At 35.4% G+C, this 22089-nt stretch overlaps 1 protein-coding gene across 1 annotated transcript in view; it reads left to right on the top strand.

Moving 5' to 3' along the window:
- Positions 1–20450, top strand: part of LOC137399443 (tectonin beta-propeller repeat-containing protein 2-like) — a 170952-nt gene extending 150502 nt beyond the window's left edge. Inside the window, exons 26-28 of the mRNA XM_068085562.1 lie at positions 13204–13353; positions 19044–19198; positions 19770–20450. Of these exons, the coding sequence (XP_067941663.1) occupies positions 13204–13353; positions 19044–19177 (284 nt within the window). The 3' untranslated portion in view covers positions 19178–19198; positions 19770–20450. The remainder of the gene's footprint in view (positions 1–13203; positions 13354–19043; positions 19199–19769) is intronic.
- The last annotated feature ends 1639 nt before the right edge of the window (positions 20451–22089 follow it).

Raw genomic sequence — 22089 nt, 5'->3', positions numbered from 1 at the left:
ATCGCTGGACTTTTGCGGCTGATTAGGGCAATCCTATACCTTCTTGTTTAGAAATTAAAAAAAAGAAAGCTAAAAAAAATAATGAAAAACAGACGAATTTGGAATATATGAAAACAATATGTTATTTGAAGATCATTCTAAGAAGAGTCCAATGCTTTCACACAGCAGCAATATAAAAAACAACTCATTTTATTTCTATTATTCTTTTCTTGTCTGCTGTTATCCGATCGAAATTTGTGTTTTTTTGGGTGAGTGAAATGCGCAGATTATTTACAGGTTTATAGCATTACGATATTTATTTTTGGTGCATAAAAGAAATTAAAGCTGTTTCCTGCACGCTGGCCGACAACAGCTCCGCATCCCGTGGGATGTGGGCACCCCTAATCGGGAAACCCCACTTTAGTTCAATACTGCTAAAGAGATGGCGTCAGATGTAATGACGCCACTACTGTGCCACTAATGTATCAGCAGCAGTTTTATCACGTAAGTCACAACTTTACCAGTAATGTGATGACCCTGCCTACTTACCGAGTTTAATCTTCAGGGCGAGCTAACCAAAGCAAGAGTTTTAGATGTAGGGGGAAGTTTGTCTGTTGGCATTGACACCAGTGTAAATATTATTTTTCTTATAGTCGATTTCAGAAATCAGAATAAGTTATCTGCTTTTTTAAAATGAATTTATTTCAATAACAATAATTCTATTTCTCGTACTTATAGCACAACACAAAAGTCTCAAACACTTAAGATGTGGAAGATCATGGAAACATGGGAGTAGTCTCCCCATAGCTCTAAACAAATATACACCGGTTATAAATACTTAGGCTTTTTTCAGAGTACCGAAGCTTTTTCAAGATGCACACAATTGTTTCTTTTCTAAACTTCCTTGTTCAAGAACCTGTCCTAAACTTCAGCATCATATTATAAACAAATGTATTTTTTTGTACACAGAAATTTGCCCTTTTATTCATTTTGATATTGCAGATAATTCCCTCTCATTCATGTTTGTTTTCCTCAAGTGTAATCTGCAATCATATACACAGTTATTAACCTTTGCAGCTTGTAGCTCGATTAGCTGAACAAACTGTAGAGAGCATTGTATAATTAGCTTTCCATCTTTGGTGGTTTTCAAAAGTGCAACGCTGTTTTACTCACATGTCAAATGACTCAGAATATCACATAAGTGTGGCTAGCCTCCTCGACACCTTGCGTGTTTCGGAGAGCGAGCAAACTGTGACATACCGAGGGAAGAAGTCAGGCCGGGAAGATTATAATAAGCAGAGTACCAAGGTTCAGATGAGTCAGAGATTTGTACCAAGGAGATCAATGTGTCTTTGATTAGTTGGGTTGAATTTCCGTCTTTGTCTTCCATTCACTCTAAATGCAAAACATTCATCGCATTTCCATTAGTACCTTTGCTGACATCTATTTACATGTATAATTGCATGTAGTTAGTGTAAAGCAGGAGATGGCCTTTCTATTGCGTGGATTTAATAAAATTTACCTATGGTGATCAGTGTAGTTCACTCATTTTCTTACATGCAGATACACTTGTTTATGTTTTTTTTTTAATTCCTTTGTACAAACACTGTATGCGCATCACCTTTATCTTTACAATGTCAAAGCGCTTGCGTTATACTCTCAGGTTTTATCTGCTACTCATAATTTAGCATGGGTAAAATTGGGTTTTGTTTTATTCACCACTTTATCATGCAATATCTCGTGCATCTTTCAATAGTTTACACATTTATTAAAAAGTCCATTTTGATGCCAATTGCAGTTTTACTCAAGTCTAGCCTGTTTTATTATAGGGGTACAGTAGCTGATATGGCTTCGGTTTTTCAATTAATTCTGGTTTCAAGTTTCTTGCAGAGTAAAATTACCTGAAATTTCTGTTTGGTTCAGGTTCTTAAAAAGGAATTCTACAGTGTAAGTCCAACATCCTAAGAATCAAGCTACAAACTGAATTGGCATAGCTATGTCCCTAATTTTACTCCTTGTGCATCTGTTCCAATGCTTCAACTACGTTTAATCCGCAAGTTTACATCCTCCGCCAGATGGAAACTGCAAAAACCTAGTCACACGAGTTTTGTTATTCCCAAATTTTTATCGAATGAGGCGCAAGAAATTCCTGTGTAAGCTATTCCATTTTAAACATTTTGACAGTCATTGAAAAAGCGTGCTGCGAAGCGGGACTGGGGTAGACCGCTTTGATCTCTGGGATAGAATTCCTTACTTTTTTCACAAGTGACTTTGTTAATCTACAACATGCGGATGTCAACTGAAACACTTATCGCCCGGTAACTCAACTTGTACACGACTCTAAAACTGCACCATCTTTACGGTAGAAACTTAGTGATTGAAAGTGTAAGTTTAAGGTTCATGCTACTGAGTGTATGGCTCACCATTTCATGACACGCTATTCAGTCATATGTCTGGAGACAACTAGGGCAGGGTGATCGATGCTGCCAAGTATTGGTGAAGTTGAAGACTTGATGTTTTCTGCCAGAATAATTTGTTAAAAATACAAGAAACAAAGTAATTATGTAACTTTGTATAAAAGTAACAACTTTTACAACTTGAGTCACAATTTAATATTTAAAAAAATTATTGTTCCGGTAATTAAAAGTAATGCGTTGTTTTATTACATCTCAATGATAAGCTCATGCAAATACATGCATCTTGCTTTAACAATCCAATAAGGTCTCAAATGTGAACAAACATTATTGCAACAGTTTTGCATATGTACATTGAGACGTTGCCGCTGTTCAGATGAATAGTTTGTTTATATAGAGTTTTTGACCTCTATTTTTAGCTAAAGGTCAAAAATCAACCAAATACAGTCTGTATCTAATGTGGTTTTTGATTAATTTTGTTTAAGGATTATGTAAACATGTATTAGAACAGCTGAATTTATAGCCAATTAGCTTTTGCATGAATAGCTTTCTATTGACGTTAGTAATCGTCAACAAAATGATATATTTTGTTACATGCCAAAATTGAGAAAACAAAAATCAGAAATTTTTGAGTGAGTTGAACAAAAGTGTTTTTTAAAGTTGGTAATATAATAATATTGTGATGGAGTCAGGATCGTGAATTGTAGGTTGCAGTAACAGAAAGTTCATAAACTGAAACGTATGACGGTGGCTGTAATATAAATTAGAAAACGATATTTGTCATATGTGTGGAAGGATAAATACAAATATTCTGGTCATAGTTTACACAGAACTTTGAAACTACATGTAGCAACACAAATACAGAATTGAGCACGTTTATTATATTGCAGTATGTTCATAGATCTTGTGATGTGATTGGTGAAAGTTGGCATATGGTATCGGTAGTACACAAGTTTTAGCATAGATTTCTGTAAGAGGAATACTTTATTTGGTCACCCATCCCATCAAATATACTCCAGTTTTTTTTTAGTTTTAAGAAAGCAAGCTATTATCTTGCTGTCTTATGCAAAAAAGAGTAGGCATATTATTAATGACAAGCTTCCTGTTTACCGGTGTTGTCACCATCATTCAGCGACCACCGGGTCACTAATGTATTCTCAAGGAGAGCATTAGACGATGTCTGCCGTATGCTAATTACAACTTTCAATTTATTGGGCGATTACGTCTGCTCATTATTCCCTAGTTAACGTTAATAATTGCTCTGTCAAACGACGGCGTCCATTGCACAAATTCAATAAGAATATGGAAGTGGAGTGTATTTCTGCATAAGATTTCTTGAGTCACAGTTATCTCACAACTGTAATGATTTGCGATGCATGTTTGTATTGACTGGGTCTGTCTCATGCCCTGGGAGGAACCTTTCGAAATAGATTTACACTTATTAAAGTTTGCCTAGCAAGAATTTCCTTTTTTCTTGTCTTAAATTAAAAACTCATTGTGAATGTTTCGGAAATGGCAAAGGTGAATGTAATACATGATTGTTACAGCATCAAAAGATGTGCATGTATATATTAGTCCAAGGTAGATACACACAGGCACCTGTTGCTAGTACTTTTTGTGTGGAGCGAGCACTCTCAGCATGATGGGAGTTTTAAAATGATAGATGTATAAAAAAACGTCCATAAAATTTAGCAATGCTTGGAAGCCATCTCTTTAAAATCGTTGGCTTTCATGAATTTGGATCTTGAACCATGATTTTTAGGTAATCTACAGTTAAAAAACTAGCAATTTCAATACAACTTTATAGCGTTGTGGTTGTTTTAGATGACCACTTTGTAAGGAACCCGAATCTTTTTATCCATTTTCATTCCGTAAAAAATATCAATAAAAACTGGTATTATGTCAAAAGAACACAAAAATATTATTGAAACCCGATCTGTAATTTATCTGCTACTGTTAATGCAATTATATTTTGTCATGGCAGTTAGCCTTTACCGTAAACATAGCACTAACTGTAGGGAGATGAGTTCAACTGCGGGTGTTGGCTGTTACAGTCACACCTCACCTTACGAATCTCCTGTTCGGGAGGTAAGATTTGAACAAATGTTTGACTCCTGCAGTAATTTTCCTCAAATGCCGTTAAAAGTTTCTGAAGTTTCAGAGTAAACGGGAAGATGCTGGTGAAAATTGAAAATGTAAATGCCAAAAAATATAAAATAGTAAAATTTTGTAAGTTAATTTGGTTTGAACGTTAGCGGTTGGAAAACGGAGCAAATTGAATTTCGTATCTATATTGCTGCCGTCATCTTTAAATCTACTCATCTCCAAACCTCTATTCTCGTGTCCCTACAGTGAAGTAACTAGTATTATGAAGTAACAAGTAAAGCCTTTTTTCATAAGTTCATCGAGTTAAAATTGAGTTATTATGTTATTATAAGTTAGTTTTTTTACATCTCAGTTTTTTTTTACATTTCAAGCAGATTTTGTTATATTTAATTCGTTTTTTTATATAAGTAAGTTTTTTGTTTGCATTTGAGTTAGTTTTTTTATATTTGGTTTATACAATGCTTTATGCAATAAATTTGTTCTAAATCTATGCATAAATTATCTGTGGCATTTATTAAGGAGTGATCATAGGTGCTTGAGCTAATGAACAAGTTATATTAACTACAGTGTATTTTTATGGCAATATATGTATCTGCTTCAACATATAATGGTTTTTACCCAATGAAACAGACTCAAGAATCAAATTTTTATGTAGAGGTTTGACAGTGTCCACTATTAAGCTGTAATGTTTTGAAACAGCATTGCATCAGCTTTTAAGATGCTGTCAATCAATATCCATTGATTTAATTGATCAATATCAATTTAAAAGCTTCGGCACTGATCTTTGAAGTTCAACTGATTTGTTCTTTATTTGCTATCTAGTGTTTTTGTTAACAACAATCTACATGTTTCTAGCACATTTTTAATCTACCAGTTTTATTTCTGTTTTACAAATCTTGATTGATGTAGCAGTTCTTTTAGCAACTGTATTAGCAGATTACATTTGCAAATTTAATTATGTAGCTCTTTAAAACAAATGAAATTGTTCAATTCAATAAATGCTGGCTATGAATAAATTTATTTGTAGGCCAATTGGGAATAATGTGAAAAAGTATCGATATTTATTTTTAGTGAAGGTTTCACTTTTTCATTGAATTCAATTGGATTTCTTATACAAATGGTTTAGTGAAATCTGTACAAGCTCTTCATTACTAACAGCATTTGAGTTCTATACTTATTTAGAGTTTTTCAGGGTTTTTATATCAATCTGTAGCTTATGCTTTGATCATTTAAATCATATTAACTTCACCATGACTATATTGAACAACTATTAATGTAGACACAAGTAACTCCCTTCGTATTTTATATATGTCCATAAAAGCACAAAGACCAGCCGTTTATTGGTCAGCTCTTTATTGGCCAGTCGTTTATTGGTCAGCTTTATTGGTGTTTTATAGATGTCCATAAAAGCACAAAGACCAGCCGTTTATTGGTCAGCTCTTTATTGGTCAGCTGTTTATTGGTCAGCCGTTTATTGGTCAGCCGTTTATTGATCAGCCGTTTATTGGTCAGCCGTTTATTAGTCAGTCGTTTATTGGTCAGTCGTTTATTGGTCAGCTGTTTATTGGTCAGCCATATATTGGTCAGTCATTTATTGGTCAGTCGATTATTGGTCAGCTGTTTATTGGTCAGCCATTTATTAGTCAGCTGTTTATTGGTCAGCTGTTTATTGGTCAGCCGTTTATTGGTCAGCCGTTTATTAGTCAGTCTTTTATTGGTCAGTCGTTTATTGGTCAGCCGTTTATTGGTCAGCCGTTTATTGATCAGCCGTTTATTGGTCAGCCGTTTATTGGTCAGTCGTTTATTGGTCAGCCGTTTATTGTTCAGCCAATTATTAGTCAGTCGTTTATTGGTCAGTCGTCTATTAGTCAGTCGTTTATTGGTCAGTCGTTTATTGGTCAGCCGTTTATTGGTCAGCCGTTTATTGGTCAGCCGTTTATTGGTCAGTCGTTAACTAGTCAGCCGTTTATTAGTCAGCCGTTTATTGGTCAGTCGTTTTTTGGTCAGCTGTTTATTAGTCAGCCGTTTATTGGTCAGTCGTTTATTGGTCAGTCGTTTATTGGTCAGCTCTTTATTGGTCAGCCATTTATTAGTCAGCTGTTTATGGGTCAGCCATTTATTGGTCAGCCATTTATTGGTCAGCCGTTTATTAGTCAGTCGTTTATTGGTCAGCTGTTTATTGGTCAGCTGTTTATTTGTCCGTCGTTTATTGGTCAGCCATTTATTGGTCAGCCGTTTATTAGTCAGTCGTTTATTGGTCAGCTGTTTATTGGTCAGCCATTTATTGGTCAGCTGTTTATTGGTCAGTCGTTTATTGGTCAGCTGTTTATTGGTCAGCCATTTATTGGTCAGCTGTTTATTGGTCAGTCGTTTATTGGTCAGCTGTTTATTGGTAATTTATGAGCAGCTTTGTAGGTGTTTGTGACAATTTAACTATTCATTATTGGCGTGCTATAAATACCTCAATAATATATCACATTTGCTTTTTTGGCTATAAATTTAATTGTACTAAATGTTTTGCCTCATGTAATCTATAGAACAAATATAGATTAAGTATGAGCTAGTCAGGCTTACTTTTACCTATTTTCTAGCTATTGGACTAATAGGTTATGGTGGAGACGATTCTTACATGAATAGCTTCTAAAGGCCTACATGATGGTGAAGAGTTATAGATTCGTGCATACATTGATACATCTATACATATATTGATATATTTATTGATATATCTATGCCTCGGTGTCCAAAAGGACGTAACTTGTATGTTACTTAAAGATTAACGTAGACAAAACTTTGGTAGATGTTAACAGAAAGTATCGGTATTTTTCTATCATTTGTGATCGTTTTTTATGTTTGAGGTGATCTGATTGTCAGGATGTTTCTAGAATAAAATCGACAGAACTTAATCATGATTTAATGGTTAGATTCAAGCGAAACTGTGATTCTGACATCTATAGTTGCAAACAGACTGATAGAATAGGGATCCGTAAAGCTGTAACTTCAATCCATTAGCCGATATCGACTTTAGCGACGATAGCAACTAGTGACATCATTTTAAATTGCAAAACATCTAAACTGAACCTCTAAATGGTTTCTGAATGGTGTAGTTATGTTGTATATCATCAGCATTTAAGCGTGGTTTCCATGTGCAAGACTCCAGTGGTAATCCCGCGAAGCAAAACACTTGCAGCGCTAGGCTTGACCGCTTATGTTCACATAAAGCTGCATCGCTGGTGATCGCATAAAATACGCATATACAAGACTTATACATAATTATAAGACTTTGTTAATTTCTAAATGTTTGGGAGATTATCCAAGTTTCTTTAGCCTGCAGATCTGTTGCAATTTACATAAAATAAAAACTCCCAGTCATTGGGGGTTATGAAAATGGAAGGTATCGCTGCTGTAGAGGTGGGTACTCGAGCCATAGAGTTATTGTGGTTTTAGAAGGTAACAGTTCTAGATTTAATGTCAAAAAGGTGGTAGTGTGATCCTGAATCATTCTCAATGCTCTATCGAGTCTAGAGACCAACAGTTCTATGATAGCTCTTGGGTATAGCTCTATTTTGAGGGCGCTTTCGGATTCCCGACGCGCGGGGAGTACTTGATTAGATGCATGCGAAATATGTGCATACCTTTCCCAACTTTAGAAGAATATGGCAGTTTTTACTTTGATTTGTGTACGATAATCGAGTAGGGTAAGGTCGATTGACAGTGGATAAATGTATGTCTGGAGATGCATCGTCTTTACAAATACGAATATGTTCTTAGGCTGCAAACATAAGTCTATATGTTCTGTCAACTCTGGACAGTACTATTTAGTACCTTCTGACGTTGCAAGATCCTGTTAGCAGTTTTTTTTGCGGCCAATCAAATTCCATTTAATTAGCTTTTTCCGTCAATTAGCATTTCTAAGATTTTTGAGAGTCAATCTGCCGTCTAGATTTGAACCAGACATTTTCGTAAACATATCATTCTGCAAATTGGAAGTTTTTTGTGTCATCATTTTTACAGCGAGCCATTTTTCATTGAAAACTAATGACAAAATTCCGCAGGTTTGTTATTAATCCCAATTTGGCAGATCAATTATAGTTTTATGAGTTGTCATTCTTCTACATCATGCAAAAATGAGTTTATCTTAGAATTGTTATTCTCTACATATTATCTACGGCTCAGGCATGTGTCAGTGATAGTGTGTCACTTGAGTATAAAACTCTTACTGCTGGGGTTTGGGCTATTATTCAACCTTAACCTTGCTTGTTTAATTTGATCAAACGATTTACTGCATCAGCTTTTCATGACCTTCATCCATTAGTTAGATTGTCTGTCCGCTAACAGTCAAGGACTTGTTTCGATGTTGTGTGATACATCTGAGGCCCAAATTGCAAGGGGTCTTTTTCGCAAGCATCTAACAATTTCCCACGATTTTTGCCAGTTTATTTGTGGGAGTTTTCACGAGGGTTCTACATTTTTGCAGGTATTTATGATCTAATAGTGGATTTATAATCTTTTAGTGTTGTGTAACATTTCAGTTACATCATGAGTCTTGCTGGCGAGGCCAGCCGTGGTTGGTTACCCTGCGCTGGTCCGGTTACATAAATATGCAAAAATAATCTAGCAATGCTACAAGCAACTTCTGACAGCAATATGTTTTTGTGAAGAAACATCACCCCAGTTGTTCCCTGGTCAGCTGTTAACCAACAAGACGTAGACATGTGCAAAAAACTTCACTATTAGCTTGGCATGAGGAGATGATAATTGCATGAAATGTTTAGTGTATTTCATCTGAACTAAAAGGGGAAATTGAGCTACAAATATTGTGTTTTTTGCATTTGGTCTTCAGATTAGTGTCTGCTACGGTTAACGAATTTGACAACGGCGTGTCAGCATTGTATGCATTAGTGGGAGTTTCTGTTTGAATCATATTTACACATGATAAGAGAATTCTCGTTTACGCTTGTCAATCAGCAAGCTGGCAGGTTTCGACAGATTTCTCGTCTCATTGGAGTGTCGTAATGCGACGCCGAGTCAAAGCTTTGGGATTAGCTCTGTATATCCATGTGTGACTTTGACAACATCCTGGTAGAGACGCAGATGTGTCAATCTGTCTCAATATTGTCACATACTTGACTCTGTCATAGTCTCAAACGTGAGAAGGAGCAAGTTGGGCTGTACGCGTAGCAAGAATTTAATATGGTAAATTATTGTATTTTATTAATTAATGCGTCATACTTCCACTCCATCTCTTTCCTAACTGATTGCGGCTAGTTTAGCTAAAGTTGCTGTCAAGTGCGAGATGACTTGGAAGGGATAAAATTTTTAAATCGCCATATCTCTAGGCACTTATTCCCACTTGCCATGGCTTAGCTCCATCTATTATTTGTCAGCGTATACTTTTAAAAAGTAAGGCTAGACGGTTTTAAGAAACTTTCTAGTCGCATTAAAGGTGTTATCAAACCATCAAGTGATGTAAACTAATTTGTTAACAACCAGTTATGAAATAGAGCCAGTAACAGAGGATCACCAATTTTTTTTTCACTCGCAGCGTTACTATTTTGTAATTTGAAAACCTGGAAAGTTCACATTCAATGCATTAGTTGGGGACGTTAATCTGACTCTCCTGCGCTGGAGTTTCAAAAGTGCTTCAACCAATCATAATCCATTTTGAGGGGATGTTTTGATTTTACTCACAAAACTGACCCCCCAAAATATACTACTTGTTTTTAAGGTAAACGATTTTATTGCTAGGATTTTGGACTGTTGAACAAATTGACTTCCGTTTAGAAGTTTGTCTGTATAGCGCTACAAAACAAATCTGATAAAACCATCTCATGCAGCAGACTTTTTTTACATATAGTCATAAAATTTCAGGCCGTTGGAAGCGTTGGTCATTTTTGTAGCATCTTGATAAAATGTACATGAATGTTTTGCTAGTGTACAAAAGCCACTACAAATTCAACAAACTAGCTACAACACTGGGTTGTTTACAAAATACTAGTTCCTCAATGCTTTTAACCATAGATATAATAAAGGGGTTATTATATCTATGCTTTTAACAATCGTTCCATTTCGGCATCAATTGTCACTTCTGCTAACAAAGCGCTGCATTAATAACATCAGCACAGAATGGTGAATTAGAACATCTGTGACATTTGTTCAATATCTAGTGCAATAGTTTGGTTTGATAATAGCACCACTGAGAAATTCACCTATCGGTATTGCATATAGGGTTGGCCTATTACAAAGAAGTTGGCATATCCCAATTCAGCAGCGGCTGCCATAGGCAATAGTACACAGAAATATGAATACCTCACCAGCTATGTAGCTTGTTAGCTTCAAGTTGGTAGCCAAACATACAGGAACTTTTTATCAAATTACAAACAGATTACAGTCATACCTCGGCATACGAGTGTGCCAACAAATTTAGATACGAGGAAGATTTCAAGCAAATTTTTGCTTTCGGAGACGAGACAAATTTAAGATATAAGCATGTAAGACAGTTCTCGATGTGGCCGCTCGGTTGTCAAGTACTCGAGAGGCTGATTTCAAAAACAGCTTTGCTCGGTCTTCCTTGTCAGATCAGTTTGAACGATTTTAAAAAGGTTGGCTACAAGCGAAAGTGAACACAAAGTCTTCACTTTCGCTAAGGAGTGCTACAGCTTGAAAATGTTAAAAAAAGTTGTTTTCAAGCGAAAGTGAATGCGAGGCAGAACATAATGAAAAAATTAAAACTAGTACAAAATTAGAATCAAGTTTCGTTTAAGCTTAAATTCGATTTTAAGTGTGCGCTTAGAAAGCTAAATTCATTTTTAGTTAAATTTAAAGTTTATGTTTTGTTAGCGTCACCAAAGTGTAGCGTACCGAACTTGTTGACATCAAGTCTCTCCCACATCACCGTTAGCCGCTACTGGCTGTCTTGAAAGTAAAACCCCATACACTACTGTATATAATAATTTTACATTTTATTGCAGATGATAACAACTAGATAGGTATTTGTTACTTTGTTAGTGTTGGTAGTTTAATTACTTGTATTTAATTAAAACAATTAAATACAAGTAATCCCATTTTTAAGTAGTTTTTCAGAGGGTTTGATTGGAATAATTTGTATTTGTTTTTATATAGAAAAAACTAATTTGACATACTAGAAAATTAAATATGTGACTGCCACATCACTCATTCCGCAAAGTTCCTTAGTGCTTCATATTTTTTCAATCAAAAAGTTTCACTGAAACTTGTTTTGACTCTCACTGTGTTATTACTTATTCTAGCTAGCCCAAGCTAACAATATATCATAAGAACCCCTTTAACAGCAGCATATGACCAATAGTACCTGAGTTGGATAACCTTACAGCAAACCAGATGATGTCGAGTACAAAAATGTGTGTTTTTGAAATCAACAACAACTGTCTGTGTTTGTTTTTGATCATCCTGTGGAAATGGTAGCCATTTTATTTTGTTGTTAAGTGTTATGATAACATGAAAGCAGTTTGAAAACTGCTAGAATGAGTTAATGCAAAGTTATATAAGCTATAGCTAATAAAATCTTGGACTAAAAAATCTGTAAAGCAGAAGTTTTGATCTCAGAACCTCTCATTCACCAGTCCGACATCTCAGTAACTAAACCACACGAGCTCAGTAGGGTTTGCTAGGTGATATATGTCGCTATATGGGAGCAAATAGGCTACCACTTTCGATCACAGTGATGGCATAGCCGTAGCTCTTATTAGTAAGCTTACTCAAATTATTCATTGGCAATGTGCCAGGCTAATATCAAGTGGCAGGCAACTATCAAGTGGCAGGCAACTCTCATTACCTCCCATTGTTTATAAGTTGATTTTTAATACCCAGGCAACGCCGCGTAGCACAGCTATTACGAATATAAAACAAACTCTGAAGTGGAGCCCTTGAATAAATGTAAGATCGACTAGCAAATAAATTTGAAACGTACAAAATGTAATTATCGATAGCAGAAACCTCCTAAAGTGGATGAATGAGTGCTCCGATAAAAAAAAATTAAATTTAAACCATAGACATAACAAGTTTAGACAGCAAACGCCTTACAAAGTCATGTTTATAGAAACGAGAGGTTTTGGATCATTGACTTTTTCATAGAGCTGCACAACGATTATCAAAATTAATCGCGATTAATAACTGGTCTGAGCCATATTTTGTAACTTTTGTTTGTTATGGTGTACTGGACTTGGAGTGCTATTATTAAATTTATGAACAATGCAGTGTTTGTTCTGAAGATGTTTCAATCGTAACAAAATAGCAAATTGTCGCTGCTGGACGTTGGTGAACATCGATAAGAAATAATTACCCGCCATAAAATTGCATTCTGGTAAAAACCAACCAATCGAAATGCATCTCGCTAGCGAGGAAGCTGTGTAGAGAAAGTCTAGCATTGTCACTCTGCATGAGCACGCTGAGTGAGTTGTAACGCAGATTAGTGCCACGCAGCTCTACATGTAAATATCCCCAAGTGTGTATTCACCTTTAAATTAGATAATACAGAAGCCTTCAGGTTACTGACAGTTATCACAAATAACTGATATGGCATTGGCTGGCAGCGCTACATATCTTCAAGCACTGAATAGCCAGGATTATTTTGTCATAAGCTGGCATGGTGTGAGTCTAACTATTTTGTATCAGTTTTAGCAACAGGTGAAGAACTTGAGCTATTTTCAGAATGTTGTGTGTTTTGCAGGAATACAGGCTAGAGATCTCTCAATCAGTGACAGCTTGGTCTGGGCTATTAGCAAGGAATCACGACTCTTCTGTCGAGTTGGAATCACAGAAGATCACTTCCAAGGAGAGTTCTGGAAAACAGTTCCTTCTGCTGTCAAAGAAATTTCAGGTATTTTGTTCTGCCACCACATATTTACTGTATGTCGATACATGCAAAGATATGTTGACATCGGCTACTTTGGATTCAGTCATGCCTCGACATACAAGTCTACCAACACGAGAAGTTTGAGATATGAGAAATATTCTGAGACAAGTTTGAGATACGACCATACGACACGGTTTTCGATGCGACTGCCAGGTGGCCGATTATGCAAGAGGCTGCTTTCAAGAGCAGCATCATTGAATCTTTCTCATCGAATCCTTCTCTAAAAGCTTTCAGAAAAAGCTAAGCCGAAATTAGATAATAATAAAAATCAAAATGACAACAATTTTGTAATTGAATTTGGTTTAAGATTAAAATATATTTTTAAGTGCGCATAACCTAGTAAGCTAAATTATTAGCACAAATAAATGGTTATAGTAGTAACTATGGAGTATATCTCAGTAGACAACTGATACACAAATAAATGGTTATATCTTGTTTTCAATTGTTTTTGCTCAGTAGAGCTAGGTGGCTTTCAGAAATACTCCTCTCAGATATGATTTTTTGACTGTTTATGACCACCTGCATCTTTATCCTCAAAAATACTTCAAATGTAAAATTTTAATATTGGCTCAGGTCTGCCTCCAACTTATCTCTTGATGTCAAGATGGCTTCTCAAGTGAGCTAACGCTGGAATAATGTGGTTTAGGGTGTGGCTGATGGTAAGGGGCTAGTAGGGATGATTAGTTACAGCATGTGCTCACGGATTATGGACCATTCCATCGGATTATGTTTGAATTAAGAGGTATTTAGATTCTTGCCTGCTGATAGGACGTGTGCCGGTTATGTACATATGCCAAGAGTGTGGAATCTTTTTGCCTTTATCTATTTTTAGCTTTAAATACTCTTATTTGGTCATGTCATTGACACATGATAAGTATGAGTCTGTTCATTTAAATCTTGTCACCGTAAATTCAATGATACCTTCTTTATTCAATAGAGGATAACTCCCATTTTGAAACTGCAAGCAATTAAAATGTCCAAGTTTGTACAAAAAGTTTGAAGGCCCCAAACTGAACAGATTCAATGACTTCACAGGATTAACCCTTTCGCAAGTATATTAATTAATTAAACCTTTTATGTACAGAGTGAATATATTTGCAAAACGACTAACAATTTGTACATAGAATACATAAAACGCCATAACTTCTTTATTTACAGGAATAACTACATGAAATTTAAAATACAAGTCTTTACATGTAATATTTCTTGAAGCAGTCACTGTTGCATAACCCCACCGTCGTCGTGGATCATGACCGTCGGCACGTTCAGATTCATCACTATCGCTACCAGTTTCTGACTCTACATCGAAGTCATTGGCATCAATATCGCTTCCACTGAAACAAGATTCATCAGTTTCACCCACATAATCAGCAATATCTTCCTCGTAGTTGGTTCTAGTAGCAATTTTTCGACGCGGTCGTTTCGTTTGACTTGCCATTGTTTCGATAGTAGTTTTAGATGTAGTAGTAGTTCGCGATAGAAGATGTTACGGTGGTAGTTGATCGCCGATGTCTTAAGGATCTCATGTTATATAATATTGTGGTAAGAATACCAACTAGGGTATTCCAGAAACTAGAGGTGGAACGAGACAGGTTTTTTAAGTTCGAGACGAGACTCGAGACACTGTCTTGTAAAAATTCGAGACTCGAGACAGTAAAATAATGAGCATTTGGTGATGATTTCACTACACAAGTACTAGCTACTTGGTATATTTAAAATTAATAAAACTATTTTTAAATTGAATTTTCACCTGGTGTAAACGATTTAAATACAACATTTTAATAGTGATATGCATGTAGTTTTTGTAAACAAAAGTGACACAAACAGCTCTAAAATACCGAAGTTATATATTCTAAGAATTTTGAGCTTGGTTGATCATAATTATTATAAACATATTGCTTTGTACATGTATATTTTACCATCTATTGAATAGCTGTTACTTTTTAATGTAATGAAACCGATAGCCGTCACTCTACAAAAAAATACCGCAACTAAAAGAACACACGATAACACTTTCATTCTTATCGTTTCATTAATGTTAAGTGTTGTTTGTGTATTAACTGTAGTATGTGAATTATATTTAAATTGTACTCATGAAATTATATTAATTACTGTACACATGTATATTCTTATATTGAGCTAACAAAACGTCATTGTTAACCGAACACGGACTATGGTCGACACGGCCTTTCGTTCGTTTCTCCGTGTCCGGGCAAGTTTTACCCGCGATTGGTAGTATATACGTAAAAGAGGCCCGAATTTTATGAAGGACAGTTGGTGTTTAAACACGATACGATAAAATACAGACATTTTACCCGCAAAAGTCTTATTTATTAAATTGGATTATCTGAAGAGTAATTAGATACGACCCGGTATCTGTTTTAAGGACACAGAACCGAACTAAAATATAACAGGGTCGTTGTCCGGACTACATGATTAGACTCAGTGGCCAACATAATCAATAGCAACAGGTAGTAACGGACCGGGTATAACTTTAAAGGCAGTTGCCCGCAATCCATTACAATATATGGAGTTGTTGCTACCGCAAGAAGCCATGTTTTAACAACCGTGCGCAGGCGCTTTAGTTCTATTTCCTGTCTTGAGTTTGGCAATAGTTAAGTCGAGACGAGACCGATACGAGACGAGACAGGTCGATACTCGAGACGTCTCGTGTCTCGTTCCACCTCTACGTAGTGGTAACCATAAGAACTTTGTTCTTTTGTTAGGTTTGACTGACTATTATAGCGAACACAATAAAATTATGTTTAATAATATAAAGTTAAAAGAATATTTGATGAACTAAACAAAAATATCCAATAACAAAATGGCTGACGAATAACGGCTTTTGGGATTTCCCAGACGACATAAATGTCTGTATGCTTAAAACTCTGGGGACATTAATGTCGCATCGCTTACGAAAGGGTTAACTAGGAACCGAGGCTACTGCATTTAATTTAGTTTAATTTATTTCTTGCAGTCTGTAAATAATCACTAATCAATTAGCTTTAACGCTAACACTACATATGCTACTATTTATGCGTTGTGTGTTGGCCTCTCAGATAAATTACAATTGTCTTATATAAAGGTTCTATATTTTGTATATAATGTTATTTGTTAAATTTTAATTAATTTATTTTGCAATTTATGTTCCAACCTGCTCAAATTGATTTTTTAGCAAGTCTGCCTCTAATCCTCTTGCTGTACTCAATAATATAATCTATATCAGCTAGTGATTAGCTTTGAGAAGGAGCAACTCCCAAGAGTTTAGTTTACTCGCCATATTCTTTATTTAATTACTTGTACTGGTACCGGGCAGTCTAGTGTGCTGTGAGAGATCATCAGGAGTGTTGATAGAGCACAGAGAATAACTATCTGCTAAACTAATTAAAAATTTTGTTGAGTGGTTAATTGCCTTAGCTGTTGAAGGATCGGATTACCATCGTAAATGTTGGAGTTCAAATCCCATTTGATGCAATATTTTTCTAACTTCCGATCACAGCTTCAAACAAATGGGCACAGCTCTTGTTATAGTAAATATTATGATGGTATTCATCTTTTTATCTCAAATTATTTTTTTTGTAAATACTTTGTAAATGTTGATTGTTCATGGTTACCATTTATTACAAGTTATACATAGTTTCACATATTTAGTGAAATATACAAGGGAGCGCATTGAGTTGCCTGCATAAACAAAATTTTGTGATAAACCTCATTTTTACTTTATTAATTATCACTGGAAATACTGGTTTGGAGTTATATTTCCTTGAAAAAGGCCGTCAGAGCATTATTACAGCTTTTGATAGCAATCTTAATTAAATTTGGTCATTTCATGACATTTCAAATAGTTATGACAGTTTTCAAAAGGTTTTTCAAGTTGCTACAAATTTCAAAAACGAGAAAATATTTTTGATTGAATCGTCTACGCAACTATTATTTTTTAGTACTTGGCATATCTTTAAAGCACATAAATTACGTAGTTTTTTTATCGAATATTTCAATACATCAGAGTCTTGGCTTTCGATTGAGCCTATATTCAATACACAAAGAATAATTGAACTATGAAAAACAGGGTGTCACAAGCATGTCCTGCAATAAAAAAACACTTGGTCGCGGTTCCCACAATGGGATGTCATAATTATTATTTAGCCTTAGGTCATCGATCCCTTTCGCTGCCATTGAGGCTGCGCTTTTCTGTGACAATCGGTGCTGTTAAACACAAAAAGCGCTAATAACAAACCAGGATTCTAGATAATCAGCAATGCCCGGGGATCGTTAGCGCCCGACCAATACAAACACATGTTCTGGGTTAATTATGCTTCAATAAATATACCGTCGTTGGTAAAGGTAATGAAATCACATCGATTAATTTCTGACCTGCAGTGGTGTCGCCTTAGGACTATATGTCAAGCGCACTTTCGCATGATCATGCTATGCTTGAAATTACTTAGTCTCAGTCGTGCCCTCAACGTCGCAATAAAAAGTGAGGGCTAGTGCATAATATCATCGGGAAAACATAGTATGGTGCTTGAAATCTGAGTTATTTATCATAGAATTAATCTGTACATGAAGAGCTAATGACACTAAATCCTTTGTCGTCTTCATTGGTTCTCTGGAGTTGTCCTACCGTCCTAGCGTCATTATCGTAGTTGATAAATAAGCGGTAAGAGCACACAACACCGAATATGAAAATTGTGACGTCATAATTTCCGAGCCTATACCATTGAACATTTCTGGGGTAGAGGTCTGGGGGAAATCCTATAAACACCAACCAATGTCTATCTCACCATGTCAAACAATGGCTTATTTGAAAGCCAAGATATTAAAGAACCTGAATAAGCTGAAACAGTAGTTATGTAATTGATGTGCTTTAAACTTTGAATAATATTCTACATGATATGCTCAATGATGTGTGTTGGGAATCTTGTACAAATCCAATACAGTAATCCTTCACTTTTCATGGTTAATGAGGACCGGTGTCCCTCGCGATCAGTGAAAGTGCCCCAAATAGGAACCATCTTTTATAGTATGTGTATGAACAAACATTTTAATATCAGATCACTTAAACTGCTTTCTAAACCAATTGTATTTATTTCCTATGTAATAAGTAGGAAAATTGAAGTTATCTTGATTGATTTCCAGTTTATATCTCAACTTCAGTCTCTATATTTTAAGCCAGAGTGCACTTATGTAGTACAGGAATAATTTGGATTTCGCCTGGTCTTAATATTTGTACATGTGACTACTTTTCTGTGACACTACGTAACATAAAATAAGCTTCAAATTTACCCTAATTAATTTTAACTTACTAAATACATGCTTAAAATGTGTGTTAATCTTATACTAAACTTGGCTCTAAATTTTACGTCACGCTCATTTCTAAGTTATCACCTTTTTCTAGCTTAGCTCTTGTTGGTTCACATTTAAACTCGCTTTCACCTTCACCTTTAGCCAGCCATTTCTAATCAGTTTTGATCTGACGAAAGATTGAGCAGCTACCTAGTCGCTGCATCGAGAACCTTTTTGTATGCTCGGATCTCAAATTTGTTTTGTGTCTCTAGGCAGAGTTTTTCTCAAAACTCTCCTCGTTTTCCTCAATTCCTATTGGTTTTACTGATGTTTAATATGTTTCCATTTACCCAGACATTTGCTTACAGTGTCTCCAAGAGATCGTGTCTCTGGTCTGACAGCTGCCGGAGAGTTAGTGAGTCTCACAACTAGGGTAATAGGGGAAGTCAAACAGCGAGAGCCTGCAAAGGCATGTGTGGATGGAGACTGGGAGTTAGTCTAGCCCAGGATTTGGGATTTGCAGGTACGTTTGTTCATGTAATCTAGCTGGAGCTAGACATGTTTTACTGCTTTAAAAATAAACTCAAGTGGGTTATTGATAGCACAGTCCATAAAATGGGCTAGATATTGTGACTTCTTGTTGGCTCTACTGTTAGAAAGAACGTTTAGCTAGCTTGGTGGAGTTCGTTTTGTATTAATTATGGCTACTTGTTTTTTATAATGCAAGGGAAGACAATTACTTGAGGCTTTTTATTCGTCAGAAGGTGTTGCACAACAATGAATGGTGAAGGGATTTCCATTATTGTTGCGATTGTGAATTGAGGTTGTGTATTCCTTTTGCATTAATTCGTGTAGATGCCAAACTCGGCTTAATTTGTTTTTCATGGAGTTTAAAGAAAAGTGCTGTTATCAGCAAAACCCTGTCAACGGTTAACTCCAACATAATTTGGTTTATGAGGGTAGTTAGAAAATTGCATTTATGTTTAAAGAAAACAGAATGGTTTGTCTTTCACATTGGTAATAGAACACATTGTCTCTCCATCATTCTGTATCCACTTGATAATAAAAGCAGAACTTCCTTTCAATATTTACAGGGCCGTGTATAAGGTCATCACAACATTTTATTAGAAGTTTTTTATCAATGGAAGTCACTCAAGTGATGTCGCTCAATTCAACAACGGCTACTAGCAAAAATTAGCTGAACTCACAAAGGCAAAGAATTTAGACATTATCTGACCTTGTCTGCATATTTATTATAATATCCTTATTAATAGTATGTATTTGGTAAGTTTCTCAGAATTGTATGCTTAGCTCTAATTTTAGTCTTTTGGTGCAATGTTTATAATTTCTGTCATGGCGCTCATTGTTGGTTGGGGTGAGTGAAGTGAGGATAATTGAATATTAATAAAAGGCTCTAAGGCTCTGGAATTTGACAAATGCAACTTTAGAGTTTAAGTTTTCTAGCAGACATTCACTTCTACTACCCTCATCATACATTCATAAATATTTTAGTAACATGTTCACTCTGTAGAAGTTAGTTGATCAAGTCTGTATCATACTTTTGTCTTTGATCCTTCCCTGAAATATAGAATTTGTATAATACTTTAAATTAATGATAACTAATGTAGTTGCTAAGGTACCATATTCAGCTAGATCAAATCTTATACCTGTTGGCTTATTATGTATGTACATGCATGTATGCTGTTATAAGTGACTGGCTTTTTATATATTACTGTCAACTACTTTTCAATATTTGACAATAAACAGTGCTATGCTTTAAATGCTTTAATATCTACTGTTTGGTCAAGTGTGTTCAAAGTTCTAGCAACTCAAAGGTTCTAGACAACTGGCAAACATAGCATTTATAGAGGCACATAAAGTTACATTATAGTGCAACAATGAAATATCCTTTGTCTTTACTAGTGCAGATGCTAATGCAAATTCCGACAAACGATGTCTGTTAATTTTTGTATCCAAAAAATTATTTAAAAGATGAAATTATTTATCTATTAATTTTCCAACAAATTCGGTAGACTGTAAAATTCAATAGGAGAGCAGGCTGGTAAAAATCAAAGCACCAAGAAAATAAACACAGCAGAAGGATAACTAGCACTATTATTATTGCTAGTTGCTTAGTTCTTGTGATTTTCAGCACAACAACCTTAAATGAAACGTATCATACGATTTAATTTTCATGAAGTTGACACTATATTAAACTCACTAGGTTTAAAACTACATGTATTATAGTTATTATATAGCCGAAACCTTTGTACCATCTTTCTTAAGAAAATAAATTTGACTATCAGGATAACTATTCGCACGCTATTATCAAACTAATTTTGTTGGAAGCTATGACAAAGAAATAAAAAAGTCTATTTGAGGCAATTATGAGCAACATTAAGATTTCAACAATGACAAAAATTCAATGTTAGCTTCATTTACTAAATTTTTATTTCTTCAGCCGACCTTTCTGAATAATAGCAAAATGGCAGAAACAAAATGGTCAAGTTTTAAAAATCTAAATATCGCCATATTATCAACTTTTTTCCATACACATTAAATGGAGTAGCCTATTACATATGCAGGGTTAATAAGGTCAAGATGACAGTGCTATCATGTACCTGTGTATAAAGAACAGGGGGAGACAACCTCAAATGTCAAAACATGTGAGTCTATCGTTTTCAGCCCAGAAAAGACAGGTTCCCAGCATGCAAACGACAGGTGTATGCTAGTTTATCCTTGATGTTAAAAACAGGTAAACACAGACAAGTGATACGACAAATAATAAATACCACAGACAGGTGATACTCCAGGAAATAAATACCACAGACAGGTAGTACTACGAGTAATAAACACCACAGATAGGTGATACCACAGGTAATAAACACCACAGACATGTGATACCACAGGTAATAAATACCACAGACAGGTAGTACTACGAGTAATAAACACCACAGATAGGTGATACTACAGGTAATAAACACCACAGACTTGTGATACCACAGGTAATAAATACCACAGACAGGTGAACCCTGTTATATCATTGAAATCAAAGGCAGGTGAACGTAGGTGAACCCTTGACACTACCGACAGATGTACAATAGTGTGTGGGTGATAACATAACAGGTGAATGCTGGTGTATCCTTAATATTAAAGACAGGTAAACGTTTGTATGTCCTAACTCCTTAAAAATGTGAACACTGGTGTATCCTTCATGTTAAAAGCAGGTGAACACTGGGGTATCCTTGACATTAAAAGTGGACCCTCACGGATGTATCATTGAAATTAAAAACAGGTGAAAGCTGTTGTATTCTTGACATTAAAAACAGGCGATGCTGGTATACTTTTAATGTTGCAGACAGGCGATGTTAGTGTACCCTTGGGGATACAAGACACGAACGGTGTTGGTCATAA

The sequence above is a fragment of the Watersipora subatra genome, chromosome 7 (genome assembly GCF_963576615.1).
Source record: "Watersipora subatra chromosome 7, tzWatSuba1.1, whole genome shotgun sequence".
Taxonomy (NCBI): Eukaryota; Metazoa; Bryozoa; class Gymnolaemata; order Cheilostomatida; family Watersiporidae; genus Watersipora; species Watersipora subatra.
This window is presented reverse-complemented; position numbering and strand designations above follow the sequence as displayed.